The 18,824-nt window shown below is 44.7% G+C and overlaps 1 protein-coding gene across 1 annotated transcript in view; it reads left to right on the top strand.

The window, feature by feature from the left end:
* The first annotated feature begins 2,568 nt into the window (after nt 1-2,568).
* Nucleotides 2,569-18,824, top strand: part of LOC144942128 (uncharacterized) — a 62,371-nt gene continuing 46,115 nt past the window's right edge. The window contains exons 1-10 of the mRNA XM_078868888.1: nt 2,569-2,672; nt 8,414-8,478; nt 8,604-8,696; nt 10,071-10,160; nt 10,431-10,487; nt 10,547-10,681; nt 11,001-11,056; nt 11,250-11,295; nt 12,830-12,889; nt 15,256-15,324. Of these exons, the coding sequence (XP_078725014.1) occupies nt 2,600-2,672; nt 8,414-8,478; nt 8,604-8,696; nt 10,071-10,160; nt 10,431-10,487; nt 10,547-10,681; nt 11,001-11,056; nt 11,250-11,295; nt 12,830-12,889; nt 15,256-15,324 (744 nt within the window). The 5' untranslated portion in view covers nt 2,569-2,599. The remainder of the gene's footprint in view (nt 2,673-8,413; nt 8,479-8,603; nt 8,697-10,070; nt 10,161-10,430; nt 10,488-10,546; nt 10,682-11,000; nt 11,057-11,249; nt 11,296-12,829; nt 12,890-15,255; nt 15,325-18,824) is intronic.

Genomic DNA, 18,824 nt, shown 5'->3' with positions numbered 1-18,824 from the left:
AACTGCCCCTTCACAGAATAATCTATGATGGTGACCACCAGGCTAACTACACTAATTACAACATAACTAGCTACTGCGGACCGGGACCACAACTCGGGTCCAGGTCCACGTGTTGGAGACTCGGTAGGACGTAGACGAAGGTTTCTTCAGGATGAACAACGCCGGTCCCTCTGGGGGACCCGGCTTATATCCTCTGCGGCGTGGCTGACTCTGCCCTTCCAGAATCCTCGAGCAGGATCTGGACCCCGACCACGTGACCACTCCTAGCCCCCACTTGGGGCCCCTTTGTCGACTTAACCGGTCACGTGTCCTCTTGGGTCAACCAGAGTGCCATGGCCTTTAGTAACCTCATTCCTACGGCCGGCACTCCCACCTTATCCTGGGCCGGCACTGCACGCCAAGCGTGGTGCCACCGAGCGCTATCAACCAGCGCTCACCGAGCCTCTCTAGGGCCGGCACTGTACAGTGACATCCCGCGATGTCACTACACATGCATTTTCCAAAAAATTTGTGACGTTTAAGCATTATCTTTATGTTCGTTCACAGTGTTATGCATTTTTGAAACTGCATGACCCATGGGGCTGTGTCGCAGTACATGCGCACCTTCGATTAGCACGGTTGGCTACGGACAGTGTAAAAAATAGTTCAATATGCATACATGCGGTGGGTTTCATCCGAAAATGCTCATAGCAATGCAATAAATAAAAGTATGTAATGGAAGCATGATTATGTTCCTTCTTGTTGCTCAGGGATTTACGTGGGTAACATGTAGGCATATGTAGTATTTCCTTTTTTTGTGGCGTGCAAGCTATAAAGTGTCCCTTTTAAAACCATGCTTTGGAAAAATATACAATAAGTGCTCTGTAATAGAATAATGGTATCTTAAATAAAATAAACATGGACATTAGCCGGGTTATGTAAAAAAATGTCATCCTGTTGCAAATTATACTCATGATAAAAATGTTGAAAAAGTGAATGGGAAAGGAATATTCATCGATGCTTTAGTTCCAGGCTGGTTGGAAATAGCCATCAAAGTGATAACTACTTTATCCCGAACCAGTGTGCACAAAGTCGACACAACATGGCTCCCTGCACAGAATTGTGAAAGTGTGCTGGTTTTTTTTATCCCATTTACTGAGCACAAGCCGATATACAATGGCTAACGTAATTTATTGACCAAAGTTATTGGAAAATAAACAACGTGAAGTCTAATCTAAAGCACTGAGGAAATGAAGATAATTATATGCATGCAACAAAGTTACCGTATTTGAACACAATAACGAGAGGAAATTGTCATCCTCAGAGCGTGAGTCCTTGATTGACATTGGCAGGGGTCGGCAACTAAAATAACAAGAGACATTTTTTTGCGAATTCGGTAAATAACTAATTTAAGAGCCGCAATGCTTGTGCATAACGTTACGAGACAATAATTCAAGAGCCGCATGCGGTTGCGGAGCTGCAGGTTGTCGACTCCTGGGTAGAAGAAGTATCGAGGTCTGAACAGAATACTTATTTCCCTGTGTTATAGTAATGCATTGAGGTTCTCCACCAATGAAGATAAATGCCATCGATAAATATCCAATCACTATTATTTAGCTTTGCGTCGCTATGTTCACTCAGGTGTGCTTTGCAACATAGGCAATCTGAATCGCAATAAAACTTCAGGCACACGATCCTACGTTTGTTTAACAGGCATGACTGTGATAGACTCAGAAGGCTAAACCGGTCCAGAGTTGTACCTGCTGGGAAAAAAATACATTGATACGGAAGGCCGATAGATTGATATGACTAAATGTTGTGTTATTGTAATCGTGCCAACTGATTTATTTATGACGAGGGACCTTATTGGACACAGCAGTGGGAAGATAGAGTGAGAACCTGGTTCAATAAGGAGCGCACTGAAATTGAATATAGCCACACTCAGCACCCATCGAGGCCTACATGGAAAACGAACGGCTGAGCAACACCACGCCCGGCCGCTTTTGTCTAACCAGTGCTGATGTTTACACACCGCATCATATTCTCATTTGAGGCTGATACGACCAGGGGGTGGGCGCGGGGGTCCAGGACTGGTTCAGATAACCTTCACTGGTCTTGGCCGTGAGCGAGAATCGAACTCGTGTCGCCGGGTTCGAGGCGCACTACCGATCCCCACCTGCATGCATCCACTTACAATAACATACACACACATACAATCACACATACAATCAGCGCGGGGTTCTGTTTTGTTTCATCGTGGCGTTCATTCATTTACTAATGGACGATAATGAGGCAGATTGCAGCCCGGTAACCGTACACCCAAGCAGAGCCAAGAGTGAGTCGCTCACCCCGCGCGCAATTACGCACGAACGCACTCTGGCAAACGAGCGCTTATTTGCACCGGCGGCAGTGCGCCTGCGCCCGTGCCATTATCAACCTTCCACGGCCAGATAAGAGGGGACACGGGACCACCCGGCACGCCGCTCCTCCTACTCGTCATCATCATCCTCGTCGACTCGCCCTCGCTGCGTGTTCCTAGCACCCCACCCCAGGCGTCCTTATCTTCTGTCTCCACCCTCGACTCGGTTCTCGACCTCTGGCGGTTCTCGCTGCAACGGCCATGGAGCGTCTCGCCATCGGCCAACTCGACTCCCAGGGCTTGCTGGAGGTCTGGCAGAAGTTTGACGCCGATGGTAGGGGTGACTTCTTGTACATTCGGAGAAAAGGCCACGAGTAGAGTTCATGCATGATGTGTGTATGACTGTCGAGTAATGGTGCGTACGATCTCGTCATAGCTCAAGAGGCTAAGCATTGTGAGAGAATATTCGAATTTAACATCCAAGTGGTTGTTAACGTGTTTTGAATGTAAATACCTATTCACTAACTCAAATATTCGACGATTCAGTGACTTCTATCTCATCACCATCAGCCATTGTCAATCGACTGCTGAGTGAAGGGCTCTCACGATTCCACAATGATGTAATAATCCACTCAACATCTGAAAGGAGCAGATTTAATTGCTCCATCTCCTCGGTGGTCGTGATCTTGGAATCGTTACATTTCTTGCCTTCCACTCCATTATGAGTCTTTACCATGGGCCATCATCTCTTCCCTGCGTCGTGTCCAGCCAAAGCGTTCCTTAAGTTAAAATTGTCTTCAACCTGCGTATGTGTTCTCATTCACGTACTCTTTTGTCTTGTCTTTCCTCCGTATAAATATAGTTAATACAGAAAACGTGCAAAAATTATATCTTATCACGATTGTACGTGATCTCTAACTTCAGGGTGAGATTTGAAATGCAATCTAAAAGTTTCTGAAAACATTTCTTGATATAGTCTCGTTTTCAGTCGCTCTACTTTGATTCTCGTTCGTGTATAAATGTATATTTTGAGGGCATAAAATCAATGTTGCCACAGACATTTTATTAATGTATAAATTGAAATGTTTTATTATCCACACGTGGCATGTAGTCCTCTGCAACTTACTTTTATATGGTCGTTAGTACGTGATAGGACAACACATATATGAGCAGACTTTGTACCTGCAGAACGCCAAACCAGACTTTCACTGTTGCAATTATTTGCATACTATTGCACACATCAGTTGCGTATAATTCTGCTCCCCAACAACACTTACAACCACACATCAAAGCCATATAACGCATTTCTCCTAGCTACATATTGCTTATAAGTTATAACACACCCCTTCTAATAATAAAAAAAAAATTTGAATGCAAATTAAGCATAATTTGCACTGCACAATATATAGTGGAAGTATATAGTAAACCCATAAATGGAAACATTAAAGACAAGCCACAGTCATGCGATTGTGGCCATGCAACTCCAACGATGGACCGTCTAGTAAACCCACTGTCGTCTGCGCCCCTTCACTGGAAAAATAGCAAAATTTCAGCCCTTGAAGCCCTCTCGTCGTGGATAACAGACCTCAACATTGGCATTTCGCTTCTGAACAAATTGCCTTGTGCAAGAAATCACCCCGGAATTCGCCCAATCTCAGAAGCTAAGCAGACCTAAGCCTGGATAGTGCTTGAATTAAGCGATTGCCATACATAACAGGTGTTATAGGATGGGGTCTACGTGGTGAGGAGGGTGGACAGCCTCCTCACCGTGCTGGTCATGGGGTATATTTGACCATACTTCACGCTTGTCAGTGCCGTTAGGTGATTGCAGGTAGCATCAACGAGAGAGTTCCGTATACAGTACAATTGATTTTGCTGCACAGCCTGTAAACGCATGTTATGTACCATGGTCGCTCATCCAAGCACTACTCATATCGGGATAATTTTAGGTCATTTGATCAGAGGCAAAAAGGTGTGAGCGATGTGGTCGAATTTATCAAGACAACTTCTACTGGACTTTATATTGCGTACTAATCAAGGCACACTAACCAGCGTGGTGAAGTATGATCAGATTACCCCATGACTGACTTGGCATGGGATGCATTCATCCAGTAGTGGATTGACAGGTCAAGTCAATCCACTGCTCGGCATTGTTTGAATTGCAAGCGAGTGAGAGTCCGAACCCCACGCGATTGGCTTGTTATATTGGCTAACACGTGTACCGTATTTTTCTGTGCATGGTAACAGCTGTTAAGGCCACGACTGTTATAAATCAATAGCATATCCTTGTGTTGTCCAAGAGCAATACATACGTGATGGTACGGCCTAATTACTTTGGGTCAATGTTTGATTTGCACGGTACAAGGACGATGATTGCACCTACAATACATGTTTTATTCAGGGTCGCGGTGGGAAAATGAACGAATGTGCGCGTGTGATATTTGGGGAGCGGTAGTGTGTAGGGGTTTACCACACCTCGCAACGAACACGACGACCCAAGTTCGATTCTCACTCACGACCAACATCGGTGACAAATAACTGAACCGGTCCTGAGTCATCTCAGCCTGAACTCAATAACTGGTACGGCCTTCATAGGTTCTCGCTAACATCACTTGCCCCCAAATCCTGTTAAGGCTATATGGGGTGTCTTTGATATTGGATAATGCGTGCGTGTGAATGAGGAAGATAGCAAAAGCAGTCCAGGTTTGTAATTCACAACCTGTTCAATATTCCAACACGGAGGTTTGATGTCCTGCAAAACGACTGTTCTTAGAAGAGTGTGCACATATCAGCCTGAACATTGATAGCGAATTCGTTCTGAATAGGCACCACGGTGGTGAGATTTTAATTCGCTCGCCTGGTATACAGGAGGTTGTGGGCTCGATCCCGACCATGGCGTCTTTCTCTCTCCCCGTGGTCATGTGGATTTGTATCCGTGTCCTCCGCCTTTCACCTCCACATTTTGGCAGATATAATTTTTGGCAGATATAAATTTCCACGTGGTATGCCACTCCGTTTAGCGATCATTTGTGACAGGTCGCTTCTGAAAAACCTTATCTGGTAACATAACACATATTGTGAAAAGCGATGGCTTTATATCTTCTTAGAGGAAGTGTTAAATATATCATTAGTAAATTGAGATTAGAGGCATACATGATTAGGCTTTGAAATAAAATGTTGTTTTCTCATCAAGATCTCCCTGATGTTTTAGTGGGGTATCTATAAATGGATCGCATTACCCTTTACTCTCTTGTATTTCAACTATAAAATGAGTAAATAGGCGTGGTACCCTCCTGACCATCATAGGTAAACCGCATCGTGTACATGTGTAGTCACTATGACGTTTAGCGCCAGCTACTGTCACAAGAGTGGAGCTGTGTGTCTTGGGCCTCTCTCTGGCACCAGAGTGGGTATGCCATGGAAGCGGGCCCGAGGGGGCATGGTCCTGGTGACAGTGAGAGAGAGGTCGGGTGAGGACTTGACCGTCTGGGTGAACCCGACAGGGCACGTGATTGACACGGGGTAGCAAGGGGGCCCAAAAGGGGGCTTGAGGGACACGTGATGCTGGCTCCAGATCCTTCTGGAAAGATCGAGAAGGTGGCGTGGCCGGAGGCGGAGCAAGGCCACGCTCGGCAGCATAAGAGGGATGGCCCGAGAGCAATCGCGGCTGTCTTCTGGAATCAACCCGTCGGTGCTACGTCTCTTCGATCCTCGGTCCTCGGTCTTTGGCCTTCCATGTTTACGCTCGGCTTCGTGGGTCATAACCGGGTCAAACAGTATGTTACTGACTGACCCGGTTATGTAGTTACCCCGTTGTGATCTAGTTAACCAAGTGTACGTTTATGCAGTTACCCTGTTGGGGTGTTATCATAAACGTGTTGCCTCCAAGTTCTAGTCTGTCTCCGTGGAACCCACAACACATGTACAGCTCTTTGTTGATCTAATGCTGTATGATAGCCTCTCCATGTCGTGCATGTCGTGATGGTTATGTTGCTATACTTCACCACACCGGTCAGTACGGGTTGGTGAATGTGGGGAGCATAGTTGCGGGTTCGTAGAAGTACAGTACAACAATACATTTCTTCTGCATTGGTATCCGCTGCTCACCACGTAAGCTCCACATCCCTGTGGCATCCTGTTTATGCATGGTGGGAGTGGTAGTACAACGGTTAGTGCGCTGCGCCGTCGACCCGAGTTCGATTCCCGCTCACGGCCAACACCAGTGCCGATTATCTGAACTGGTCCCGGGCCTCCTCTAGGTCGACTAAGCCTCAAATAAGTACCTAGTATGGTGTGTAAACATCGCCACTAGGGGGACAAAGGCGGCCGAGTGTGGTGCTGCCCACCCCCTCGTGCGCCGTACCGGCATTCATAGGTGCTCGCTCACAGCACTTGCCCCAACAGTCTGTTCAGGGTCTCTGGATGATCTTTGTTTTTATCAGCACCCAAGCACTACCCTGCAGGCTCAAACCTGCTGAACTGCCGAGATCTGACGAGATTGGGCACATTCAATCGTTTGGTGGTATTGTTTTTCTTTTCTCTTGGATAGCTTTTGGCCTTGTCCAATTGCATACAATGTAAGCACGAACACCAGAAATTCATTAAGCCAACTTTTAGCCTAATGAGTCTGTGAATGGCATTCAAGTACTGTAAAACAATCAGTTGGTATTAAAAACTAGCCTTTTGCTCGTCCAAGGACGGGTGTATTGCAGTAAATCTGAATCTTACAAGTGAAAAGCAGACCGCGACGTGATATCCATTGCATCAATGCGTGTGCAATGTATGGGGGCGCGGTGACACAGACCTAAAAGTTATAATCCCTTGTTCATCACGACGTCCTTTTTACTTTGATGTCTCAACAACAGCGCTAACGATTATTAATGAGGTGGAGGGTGCTCCATGTGGAGTGACGTCACATGCTCATGATTATTAATGAGGTGGAGGGTGCTCCATGTGGAGTGACGTCACATGCTCATGATTATTAATGAGGGGGCTGGTCGACGTGGAGTGACGTCACTTGATCATGATTATTAGTGAGGGGGGGGAGTACTCCATATTGAGTGACGTCACCCGCTCATGATTATGAATGAGGAGGGGTGGGGGGTGTCCATTTGGAGGACGTCACCTGCTCATGATTATTAATGAGGGGGGCTGGTCGATGTGGAGTGACGTCACGAGCGTTAAGGACAGACATTCCTGGGTGATTATAGTGGTGTTGTAGGTTTAGGTAACATAGTATCGCTGCAAAGTCCATCTTACAATGGCATGTGATTAATAAATAAGAAAATTAATGGTGACTGTGGGGTGTTTTAGCACCCAGCACGTGGTAGACATTGCATGTGTCTTACATAACCGCACATGATTCACGCGTATCGCAGTGACGTTTCTCGTGTGTAATATAAACTAACACTGACTGCCATGCGGACTTGTAAAAGTGATGCGAAGCTGGAGAGGGCACTCCTGAACGTTTATCCAAGATGAAGGCCGAGTCGCAGCACTTAATGCATTTAGCCGCGTGTTGTACCAGGGACATTGGTGAGCGGGCAAGTCGCAGAGTAAACAGCTGCGACATCTGTTGACTCCAGATGCTGCTGTATGAACAAGCTGGGTGTTATTCATCACTCGGGATGCGAATTCATGGGCGTGACCGCACAACGCCGCGGTGAATCCATTTAGAAGGTTTTTTTTCCCGCCTCCACAGTTTTATCAACTTCCAAAGGAAAACATTTATTTTGTGTGCTGAAAATTGTAAACGTGTCTTATGTTGATTCAAGTTATAAAGCGTATTTTCCTAAAAACTAATTCGTGACATTGAAAATGGGGGAAAATGAGCATATTCAAAAAACATTGACAAATGTTAGTCTTTTTTTCTAAGCGTTCAATTCCTTAATTTTTATTTAATTTACGGTTTATATTCATGGTATATTTATCAGGAACACAAATTTGAAATTTGATTCCAATTTATCGTGCTCTCGACCTGCTACTGCCAGATGTGTGTTTCATGTGACTGAGATGCGCAGATGTTTTCTCGCACACAGACTCATTACAACCCTGCTGTGTGTGTGTGCCTGTCAGATAATGGTTACATTGAAGGCAAAGAACTCGACGAATTTTTCAAGCATCTACTCAAACAAGCAGGGGTCGGAACTTTGGCTTTCACAATTGATCGCATGCACGCACGCACAAGCGGCTGATATCACGCGATAAGTACAATCAGTTATTAACTGCCTCTAACTGCCCGTGTTTTGGTTTGCTGGCTGCCAAGGAGTGCGTGTCGGACGAGAAGGTGGAGACCGTGAAGCGTAACCTCATGTCCATCTACGATGAGTCTGCTGACGGAAGGCTGCACCTGTCCGAGGTGAAATTGCAAGCTCCAGACCCTAGCCCGTGCAACATATTTGCTACCAAACAATCAGTCGCCAGCCGAGCGGCTTTGGCCGGGCAAGGAACCGAGGGAGGCCCTGTTGCCATGTTTCCACAGCCTTCAGGCACTGGGCTGGTACGGAAGCTTCTAGCATGGGTTGCATAGCATTGGGACAATTAAGACACACGCGCTAAATCATGAGCAACGCATTGTTCAAAATAATTAGACACCAGCTTATAAGAATGTAATGTATTCACTTAATTGAGGAAAACTGCCCCAAACGACTCGACATCGATTCCCAGCCACGGCAAACACCAGTGACGGGTGATAATCTGAACTAGTCTTGGGCACCTCATCCCTTCACCAACTAGCACAGACCAGCATTGCAGGGAGTGGCCTTCATCCAGCATTGGGTTGACAAAGGGTTGTGCATTACTATTGTAATAATACTGTCATAATGTTTAATGTAGGAACAGACGTGTGGTATTTCTGATGGAAAAGTCATGCTCCATCTGACCTACTTAGGGGTTATGTGGAACATGTGGCAAGGGAGGATGAAGAAATATTTAAATTAATTCCTCTTCTGTCATACATAGTGCTAATAGATATATACATACAGATTAATAGAGCATACCATGTCATAACAGCCATATTAAAATCCCTTTGGAGGGTGGTAATAGAGATTATTAATAGCATTAACTGTGTTGATGTAGCATTAGCAGTCGCCATCATTATCCATGATCTATCCACTGCTGGATGAAAGCCTTCTAAACCATCAGCATGCTTCATGGTCTCGTAATGCAATGATCAATCTCTCTCCCGCACACAAGCAGATCTCATAGCTCCATCTCCACTGTGGACGTACTCTCATGCATGTGCCCTCCTATCCCAATATTAAAATGTCAATAAGAAGAAAAGGTTTCAGCCCTGTAATTTTTGGCTCATACCACTGATGGAAGAAACGCCTCCACTAGAGGGAGCACTAGGGTGTCCCCTATAGAGGGCATTTGGTCTACTCTTCCACGCTGGCCAGACATCTTGGAAGAAGTGGAATAACCTTTCCGTTACCCTACACGTGCAACCTGCCGATCGACTAACTGTGGTAAACCCATTTATACTGCAGGGGCAGGGGGTATATAATAAACTTTCCCACTGTTTCATCTGCCTTGCCAGAAGATTTAATTGAACCGGTAACCTCTCTTAAAACCATGGCAGCACCCTCAACATTTGAATTAGCCGTTGTTAATTTCAACTCGGATTACTGTGGTGATGAATTACTCTTGTACGTTGCTGACTGGTCATGAATCATGATGTATAAACTGTCAGAGTGGTGACAGCATTGACAGTGGTGATGATGATGTCCCTCAGGTGGCAAATATGCTTCTGGCTGAGGATGAGAGTTTCCTGCTGATTTTCAAGCGAGCCTCGTCACTGGACAACAGCGTGGAGTTTATCAAGGTTGTCGCAAATCACAGCATCTCCCCACTGAACACAGCTCCACGCGGAGATCATGCCATAGTCCTATGTGCATGGACATTATCTTTAGCCTGCTATAAGAATGGCTGGCGCAGTTTGTATGATCGATTTGGATTGAAATGTCGAAGTTGCTCAGATTATCAGTCACTCAGCAAAATTTACCCACAAAGACACCACAACAATGTGTTCCTATTGTGGTTTTATTATTATAAATCTTTTTTTTTACTGTTTAATTGTTAATGTTTTTTTCAGATCTGGCATCAGTATGACCTGGATTCTAGTGGCTTCATTTCTGCCTCCGAGTTAAAAGTGAGTTCAGGGCCGTCTTTGATATCTAGCTGCATTTCCTCCTGTTGCACGTGAATCAGAGTCCATCAAATAACAACCATCATTCGTACTGCTACGTGCCCCTCTCAACCTTGCAGAATTTCCTCAAGGACCTGTTGAGCCACCACAGCCGGCAGGTGGAAGAGAAGAAGCTTGAAGAGTACACTGATACCATGGTAAGGGGCCTACAACCAGGTGGGTGAGTGATGGAAATGCTCATGAGATCTGTATGAGGTGCTTGTGAGATTTTCAGTTTTATCCCAGAGGCGAGTATATAATCAGGTCCAGTGCATTTACAGGACTCGGCATCAATTCAAAAGTAACTCCATTGAACCGCTTGGCAACAATCAAACTGAGACTCGATACGTCATTGTAAACAGTGAGCGGTTGCAGGCATTTACTCGAGCTCCAAGTATGAACTGGCTTTGGAGAATATCTTTGCAGGTGGTACAAGTCACGTTTTTATCTTGAGGACGTCTTTGATGCATTTTGCAGATGAAGCTCTTTGACAAGAACAAAGATGGCCGACTGGATCTGAATGACATGGCGCGGTGAGAACTTGCTGCACGGCTTTGGTGTCAAACGATCGATGCCGCTGCTCTGACATCAAGCCTCGCGCTTAAGCCGCGCACACAGAATTCTTTAGCGATGCGATATGCTCTAAAGCTTAGCGGTAATATTTTTTAAACGTAATTTTAAAGTGTCATTTTTTTTAAAGGTATTTCATTTGTATGTGTCACTCAGGATCCTGTCGCTAAAGGAAAATTATCTCCTGCAGTTCAGCATTGAGGTGAGGCAAATACAGCTGTGTGTAACATGTGGACAAGGTATTAACGCGTGAACACCGTGGAATGAAGTGTTTGTAAAGAGGGTAAGGCTGAGGGCTGTTTTAATAACCGTAGGGGTGCAAACATCTCCATCGTGAATCCCTCTGCCATGTGTAGAAGCAAGAGTGCTAACACCTTGCATCATCACCCCCGCAGTGGTTAACAGGGCGAATACACATGTAGAGCTAACGGCCCTGATGCAGAGGGTCAATATGTTTCCCAGAACAGATTGTACGTATGTATGTTGAACTTCTTTCGCACCGTACATAGCGACCCGTGCTAATCGGAGGTGCTGTGTGTAACAGTTATATTTTTTTAGGATAGTGTTTTCATTCATCAATGCATGTATGCTCTTTTTAGATAAGCACGTAAAGAAGTGATTTCTGTTTTTTAAAGCTATTTCACCAAACTTCGTATCAGTAACTCTAAGGGGTTGGTGGTAGAGGGGGGTAATATTTTCTGGAGCTCATCCTCAGGCAGCTTTGACTGAAATGATGCCATGATTATAAGTAAGATAAAGAAGCACGGGGAGTAAAATGTTTGGAACTACAATTGGATACACAAATAGAAACAAATGGATATGAGAAAAAAACACGTCAATACATAATATTGGCTACAGTATCAAGAAACGTGAGTGGGCTTGGGCAGGACACATTGTTAGAAGGGACGATGGCCACTGATCAACACGAATGATGGAGGGACGAAAGCATCTGAGAGGACAATTACCACGGAGATGAAGCAATGACATCAGCTCATTTGCATGAATGAGATTGTGGAATCACAAAATCGTGAGGGATGATAAAGCTTCGTGGAAGCCTACATTCAGCAGTAGATAGATCATGGCTGGTGATGACGATTTAAATATACAATTTCATAGGGTTCTGGAATATATGTCATGGTTTGAGACTTAATCGTTATTTGTTTATCTGCAGTGTCTTTCGAAAGTCGTGGGTGTTTTTAATGTATTTATTTTATTTGTTTACCTTCTTGGTTAGCCTAGCATGCTCATGTAAACAGTCTCGCAGTGCACACATCTTTGTAAACATGGGTTGAGGCTTTTTTACACCCAGATAGTGCATTTTAAAATTGTCCACCTCTCAGTGTTTGTACAAGTTAAAGACCTGTGTCATGGAAGGCATTCATCTATCTCCAGTTTGTGGCAATGCATCGTGTGCCGTTTAAGTGGCTCGTGTTTCCTTCGGCGACGTGTTACGGGTTGTAACGCGTAATGTTCAGCACGATGTCCGATGATTCGCTTCACGTGCTGCGAAGCGAAACGTGGCGAAGCGAAACGTTGAACATTCTGCCACACAACGCACGTCGTTACATGCTGTAGAGCGTAGCCGCTAAACCCTATGAAGTAGTGCTGTTACTCGTGTTTATCACCAGATGCACTGTGTTTGTTGAAATAAGGTGCAGCACAACTTGAATTCAAAGGCGAGGGCACCCTTGTGCCAAGTAACATGTTTGCGAAAAACAATTGTCGTGCCTTGCCAGGATGCAAGCCAGGAGGAAAGACGCAGGGACTTTGAGAAGATATTTTCGCACTATGATGTGGTACGAAGGGGCATCTCGGGCGAGATTCTGTAATGTCTCTGTTTTGTGTTGTTTATGTTTCCAGAATGCATGGTGAAACCATTGATGCATGAGCTCAGTCCGTCCGTCTGTCTCTTTGTCCATTCGTCTGTCCGTGGGGTTGTAGCAGGGCGGCACACGAATTCTCATCAACATTAATGGAGAGGAACAAAACTTTGGGACTCATTTAATTGAAAACCGGCCAATTTGATCAATGAATTGCTCAAAACCTGGAGACAGAACCAGCGCTAAAAGGACATTCTTCGGCGTACCGACCCTGCCAGCTGAGGCTCTTTGCATAATCTATGTATGCGCTTGATCATATTCTTGCTTAATATTTGCTGGGGCTCTTGTTGATGTGTGCAGCAAACATTTGCGCATATATATTGAAACTGAACCCTATTACAGAAGCAGGCACGCAGAAAATAGTAATGATTTAGATTTAAAAGTTAAATGACGGGAATGTTTAAAAATAAACTGTATGTGATGCATGCTTCATTTGAAAATGATAATGTGCTGTCACTTAGCTGTGCATAATTGCTTCCTGCCTGATGCTCATTATGCAGTTTTAACAAATAACTACACAACAGCTCATGAATTGCAATACAATCAACGTATTAGCTGCTGCAAATTAACATAGTATTACAGCTCACAGATAGGGTACAATTCATCTCAAATATTGGTTGTGTTAATTAATTGGTGCACTTGCAAACACAAATATTTAGCAAAATCAATTAATATGTCAGACTGAATTTTTACATATACACATTATGTTCATATCTTCATCAATTCAAGTTGAAATATTAGGTTAAAACATTCTGTACTTGGCCGATTTTCAACAGCAATTTCAAAGTTCTTGGTCTTGTTAGAAACAGAGCTGCAAATTCTGACACTTTTGATCCATCCCTGACAAGACAAAACTTGAAGAAAGTCATTGTTGGAAAATAATATTGTGACAGGCTTGGAAACATTTCACAATGTGTGATTCAAAATATCTCAAACAACAAACTAACAATGGCTCACGACTTGAGAATGTTAATGCAGAAAAAAAAATTCCCGGTTTTACAATTTCTGGTGAGTGACAAACCCACGTAATATTAATTTACCGATTGGAATGCAGAGGCAACACATTTTGCACCCTTGATGGACTGTCACAAAATCAGTTCTCCTGGGAAACTGTTTGGATTATACAGCTGAAAAAACCTGAGATAAGTTTTATTGCTGCCACAAAACCACCAAGGCAAGGGGGATTCATTTTATTTTGTTTATTTTACAAGGTAAGGCCCACTGAGTTGTATAGCTCTTTTTCAGAAGCGACCTGGCCACAAATGATAGCTGAACGAAGTGGCTTATCATGTGGAAATGTATCGCAGCCAAATACTCGAAACGCATGTTTCTAAATGTGGAGGAAAAAACTGGAGGACCCAGGGGAAAATCGATGCGACCATGGAAAGAACATGCAAACTCCAAATATAAAGGCGTCAGGGTCGGGATTGAACCCACACACTCCTGTATACAAGGCGAGGTAACATCTCTTCTTTTCAGAATTTATAAAGCGCACTTTCTAGGGCGCTTTACAACACAAACGCACGGCGGTACACAAAGGGGCAAAAGGGGAGTAACGGGTGGGGTGGAGCGGCTGTTAGTGAGGGCGTGACGGAATGAAATGGAGGGACGGGATGGGAATGGAGCTGATGTTGCAGGGGTAGGGAAGGAGGAATAAGGCGGAGCGTGATGGTGAATGAGGGTTACAGATGGGAGCAACGTGAACGAGAGGCAGCGGGGTATGGGGCACATGCGTGAAGTGATAAGATGGACTGGTGCTGTGGCTGGGCATGGGTGAGGGTAGGTGAAGGGTGGTAGACGCAGAGGTCTGGGGGCCGGATAGGTGGGCTGATTGAGGAGCCCGGTGGAGAGCTAGGGGAGAGATGTGGTTAGGTGCACATAGAGAAAGCGAGACGTGGTAGCCGGGTCAGGAATTGGAGTCGGATGAAGAGGACCAGGGAACTGGGAGTGGGTTAGAGGTGGGGGAAGGAACCAGTATGGGTGGAGGCAGCAGTGGAAGAGAAAAAGCAATAGAAAGGACCTGAGGACAAGTTCAAGTTCATGTATTAGGTAGAGCCCTGTGAGCCATTCGGCTCTTGAATCGGGTGCAACCGCACAAACAAAAAACAAAAACATGAACAAAAAACATCATAAAGCGAAAGGAGGAAAGCGAGGTGGAGAGTCTCATGTGGCACTCAAACCTGCGCAACTCGTGATGAGACAGATCAGAGAGAGGGAAGCCGTTATGTCTCACTGTCGATGCTTGCATTTGGTTGTCTCCGTCCGCGCTACCTCCCACACAGAGTCGCACCGGGGTGCTGGAGGGGCCTGAGGTGGACGGCTTCGTCAAGGACATGATGGAGTTAGTCCGGGTGCGTTGCTCCACCTTATTGACTCATGCTGGCATGCGCCGATACGCACATGAAATGACGCCAGGGCACAACCCACCGGCATAAAGCACACGAGGCTGTGCTCATCACCACCATCGTTATCCACCATAATCTATCCACTGTTGCACGTATGGCATAGGTAGACGCACGAACTTCGTTTTGGCAGTCAACATGGTGTCTCTAACTTGCCTATGTTGCCTAATGTACGTGTTTCTTTGTCTATCTCTCTGTGTCATTCTTATCTTACTTTGTGTAAAATAACTGGTCTTCATTAACTCCAGTGCCTGGAGCCCACTTTAGGGCAAGCTTCAGCACATATCATTATCCTCCAGATTCACGTGATATTTAACTTGATGTATTAATCTCCTGCTGGATCAGAGCCACCCACGTGTTATGCGGGTTGTAATTGGTTATTTGACCATACTTCACAATGCCGGTCAATGGATGGTGAAGGCAGATAGCATAGACATATGAGCATAGAAGTACACTACAACAAATCTTCACTTAAAGCTTTCGTGACTGCAGGAATTCATATTCTTGGGTCTTTCGGTAAAGTCACGTCGATAGGTTCAAATAAAATAACAGAAAATAACAAAAAACTACGACGTGTCGATCGCAGCACAAGTCGACCGCTTGAGTTTCAATCGAAACGTCGTAGTTTTTTAGTTATTTTCTGTTATTTTCTTAGAACCTTTCGACGTGACTTTACCGAAGGACCCAAGAAAATACACTACAACAATTTATATATTGCTGCACTACTGCCCTCTGCGGATAATCAAGTAGCTTATAACATCATGTTTTGTGCATATGGTAGTCACCTATCCAGGCTCAAGCCTGCTTAGCTGCTGAGATACGATGAGATATGTTGCATTACGAGTGATTTGGTTATAGACCCAAGTTTTTTCTGACATGTACATTATTGATGGCTACATTTGGTCAATGTGAAATGGAGGAACATGCGAAGTTTTGAAGATTACTGTTGAAAACCCCCTGCTTTAGGTTAGAAACCAAGAAAAATGTTAATATTATAGAGCAGATTTTTTCTTTTAATTATCGAAAACCTGAACGGATAATTAGATTTGTGCCATTACTAAGAAGAATTACTGCAATTACATTACTGTACATTATAAAGAAAAAAAACGTCATCGCTTCCAAATATAACCCAGCACATATTCTCATGAATAGTATTGCCGCTGTTTAATGTATGTAATTATCTGTGAGGTTAATAAGCTTACACCTTATGACATTAAATCCGTCGGAATTATTATCTCTGGAATGTCACACGTTCTATGCAGAATTCATAAAAGTTGTCACCATATTCAAGGTTAAGCATCAGGGAATCCAGTCGAATTGCACCGTCTAAGATTTAGGTTTAATAACCCACACTGGAGGTCAGGGATTATATTGTTAAGGGATGAAAATAGTGCTTTCAGTTAAAGCCGAGTTTTTTTCATTTGTAAAGTTCCGGCTGAAACAAAACCTCTAAGAACCTTCTTGATATGGAAGAAGGTGCATGAGCTTGATCTCATTGGGCCCTTGAGGGCACAGGGGTCGTCACATCCTTGGCCTGTTGCCACGGATATTCCAGCTGCGGTAATGGGATCCTCAGTGGCTGGGTCCGGCTCAGAGGGGAAAATCACAATGGGGTGGCAACGACTCTCACTCAACGTACGTAAACAGCTTCAGCGATGGCATTGAGTCAAGGACTTAAGACTACCATGACTGGTTTTGCGCTTGACTGGCAATGGTCGTAGCGACCTCCAGCCAGAAAATATGCAGTGAGAAATTAAGTGCATAGTAAGTCCTCGTTTAACGTGGTAGATTCGTTCCTGAAAAGTTTCGCATTAAGGTAAAACGATTTCCCCATAAAAAATGTAACGATAAAGTTTGGCAAGATACAATGAACGCCCACACAGTAAGATAGCGGGACAAATAACTGAGGGTATGTCGCCGCATTACTGTATCATTCTGTGTACTATTTCGGACCGCTCAGCTGTGTAGCAAAAGAAAGTAGTTAGTCGTCGACCACTCAGAAACCATGTTATAACGGGCGTGTTCCACGTTATAACGCGCGCGTTGCGCGAAAACTTCCCAAATGGAAGAACTGCGTTATAGCGAAAACGAGTTGTGTGAAGGAGGACTTACCTTAGTCTTCGGTTTGGGGGAGATGTAACTGCACCTGGGTGCAAGTGCTGGTCTACAAGGAGAGGGTGAAAGTGAACAAGGTGTCACCCCATCTCATTCCTTGCACGAGGGCCCACATCAACCCCCCTGCAGTGGGCCACTAACCTCATTCGGGTGCATGCCGTCCCCCTCTCACCCCCCCCCCCCCGTACTGCGAGTGCAGCCATCGTTGACCGTGGCGGACTTATCCAAATTCCGTGACTCACTGCTCCGCCGCTGTGACACGAACCAGGATGGCAAGATACAGAAGTGGGAGCTCGCCCTCTGCCTTGGAATTCGCACGGCCCACGTCTGAAGCCCACATGGGGGATTTTAAACAGGAACACACGCACTACCAGCCACACTAGTTCCACAGTCGACCAGCATTTCCACCCACGTATCCTGTGTTCTGCTTAAAAACAATATATTTGTTGTGACGACCAAACAGTGTGGTGTGCATGCATGAGTGATTTCACGTAATTTGAAAATTGGACAGGGCATGTGTGATTTAAGGGTAATGATTCTGGACTGAATCGAGTGCCAAATTGAAAGGAAGGCCATGGAGACGTTAAATGAATATGCAGGCAGGCTGGTTAATGTGTCGCCGGCATTTCATTCCGTCGCACAAAGCACCAGGATTTCAATTTGTTTTATGTTAGCTCTGTGTGTCCGCAACCACAGTGCAGGCACTAAGTAGTCTTTTCAGAAACACCATCTCACCGTGGCTTTCATGTTTGGAAAAAAATCTCCCGTGCAGCCCTGATCATTGTACATTTTGGGGCTTTTTGATGGAAATTTTGAAAAAAGAAAAAAAACGTCGTTTTTTCACATTGACAAACTGTAGAATAAAATAGAATGGGATGCATCACGATCCATCTGTAACACTCTTAATTTGTCAATAAAAAGTCCATACCTTGATGAAAACTTGAACGAGATTGGCCATGGGACACACCAGAACACAAGCTCTCTCACTCGCCACCGCTGTCTTGATTGACACGCTCGAACGTAAACAATTACCAGGTGAGGTTCACGATTGGAAATTTGAAGCTCATTAAATGGATGTAAAAACGTACCCCCAGTGTTTGTGGCGTTTGTATTAACTATTCTTAAATGCAGACATTGACGTTCGCCAAACAGTATGATGGTCTGTTTTGTGACAGGTATAATATTAAAATCCTTATGTATGTATGTTGAACTTCTTTTGCACCATATGTAGCCAACCGTGCTTATGCCACTGGCCACAGCAATCCTGCCCAATATTGCACCGTAGATATTTTCAAAGGGAGAAGACATTGTCAAATAAGCTCTAAGACTGTCAA

The sequence above is a fragment of the Lampetra fluviatilis genome, chromosome 26 (assembly GCF_964198595.1).
Source record: "Lampetra fluviatilis chromosome 26, kcLamFluv1.1, whole genome shotgun sequence".
Classification (NCBI taxonomy): domain Eukaryota; kingdom Metazoa; phylum Chordata; class Hyperoartia; order Petromyzontiformes; family Petromyzontidae; genus Lampetra; species Lampetra fluviatilis.
Note: the sequence above shows the minus strand (reverse complement) of the source record. Positions and strands in the feature narration are given on the sequence as shown.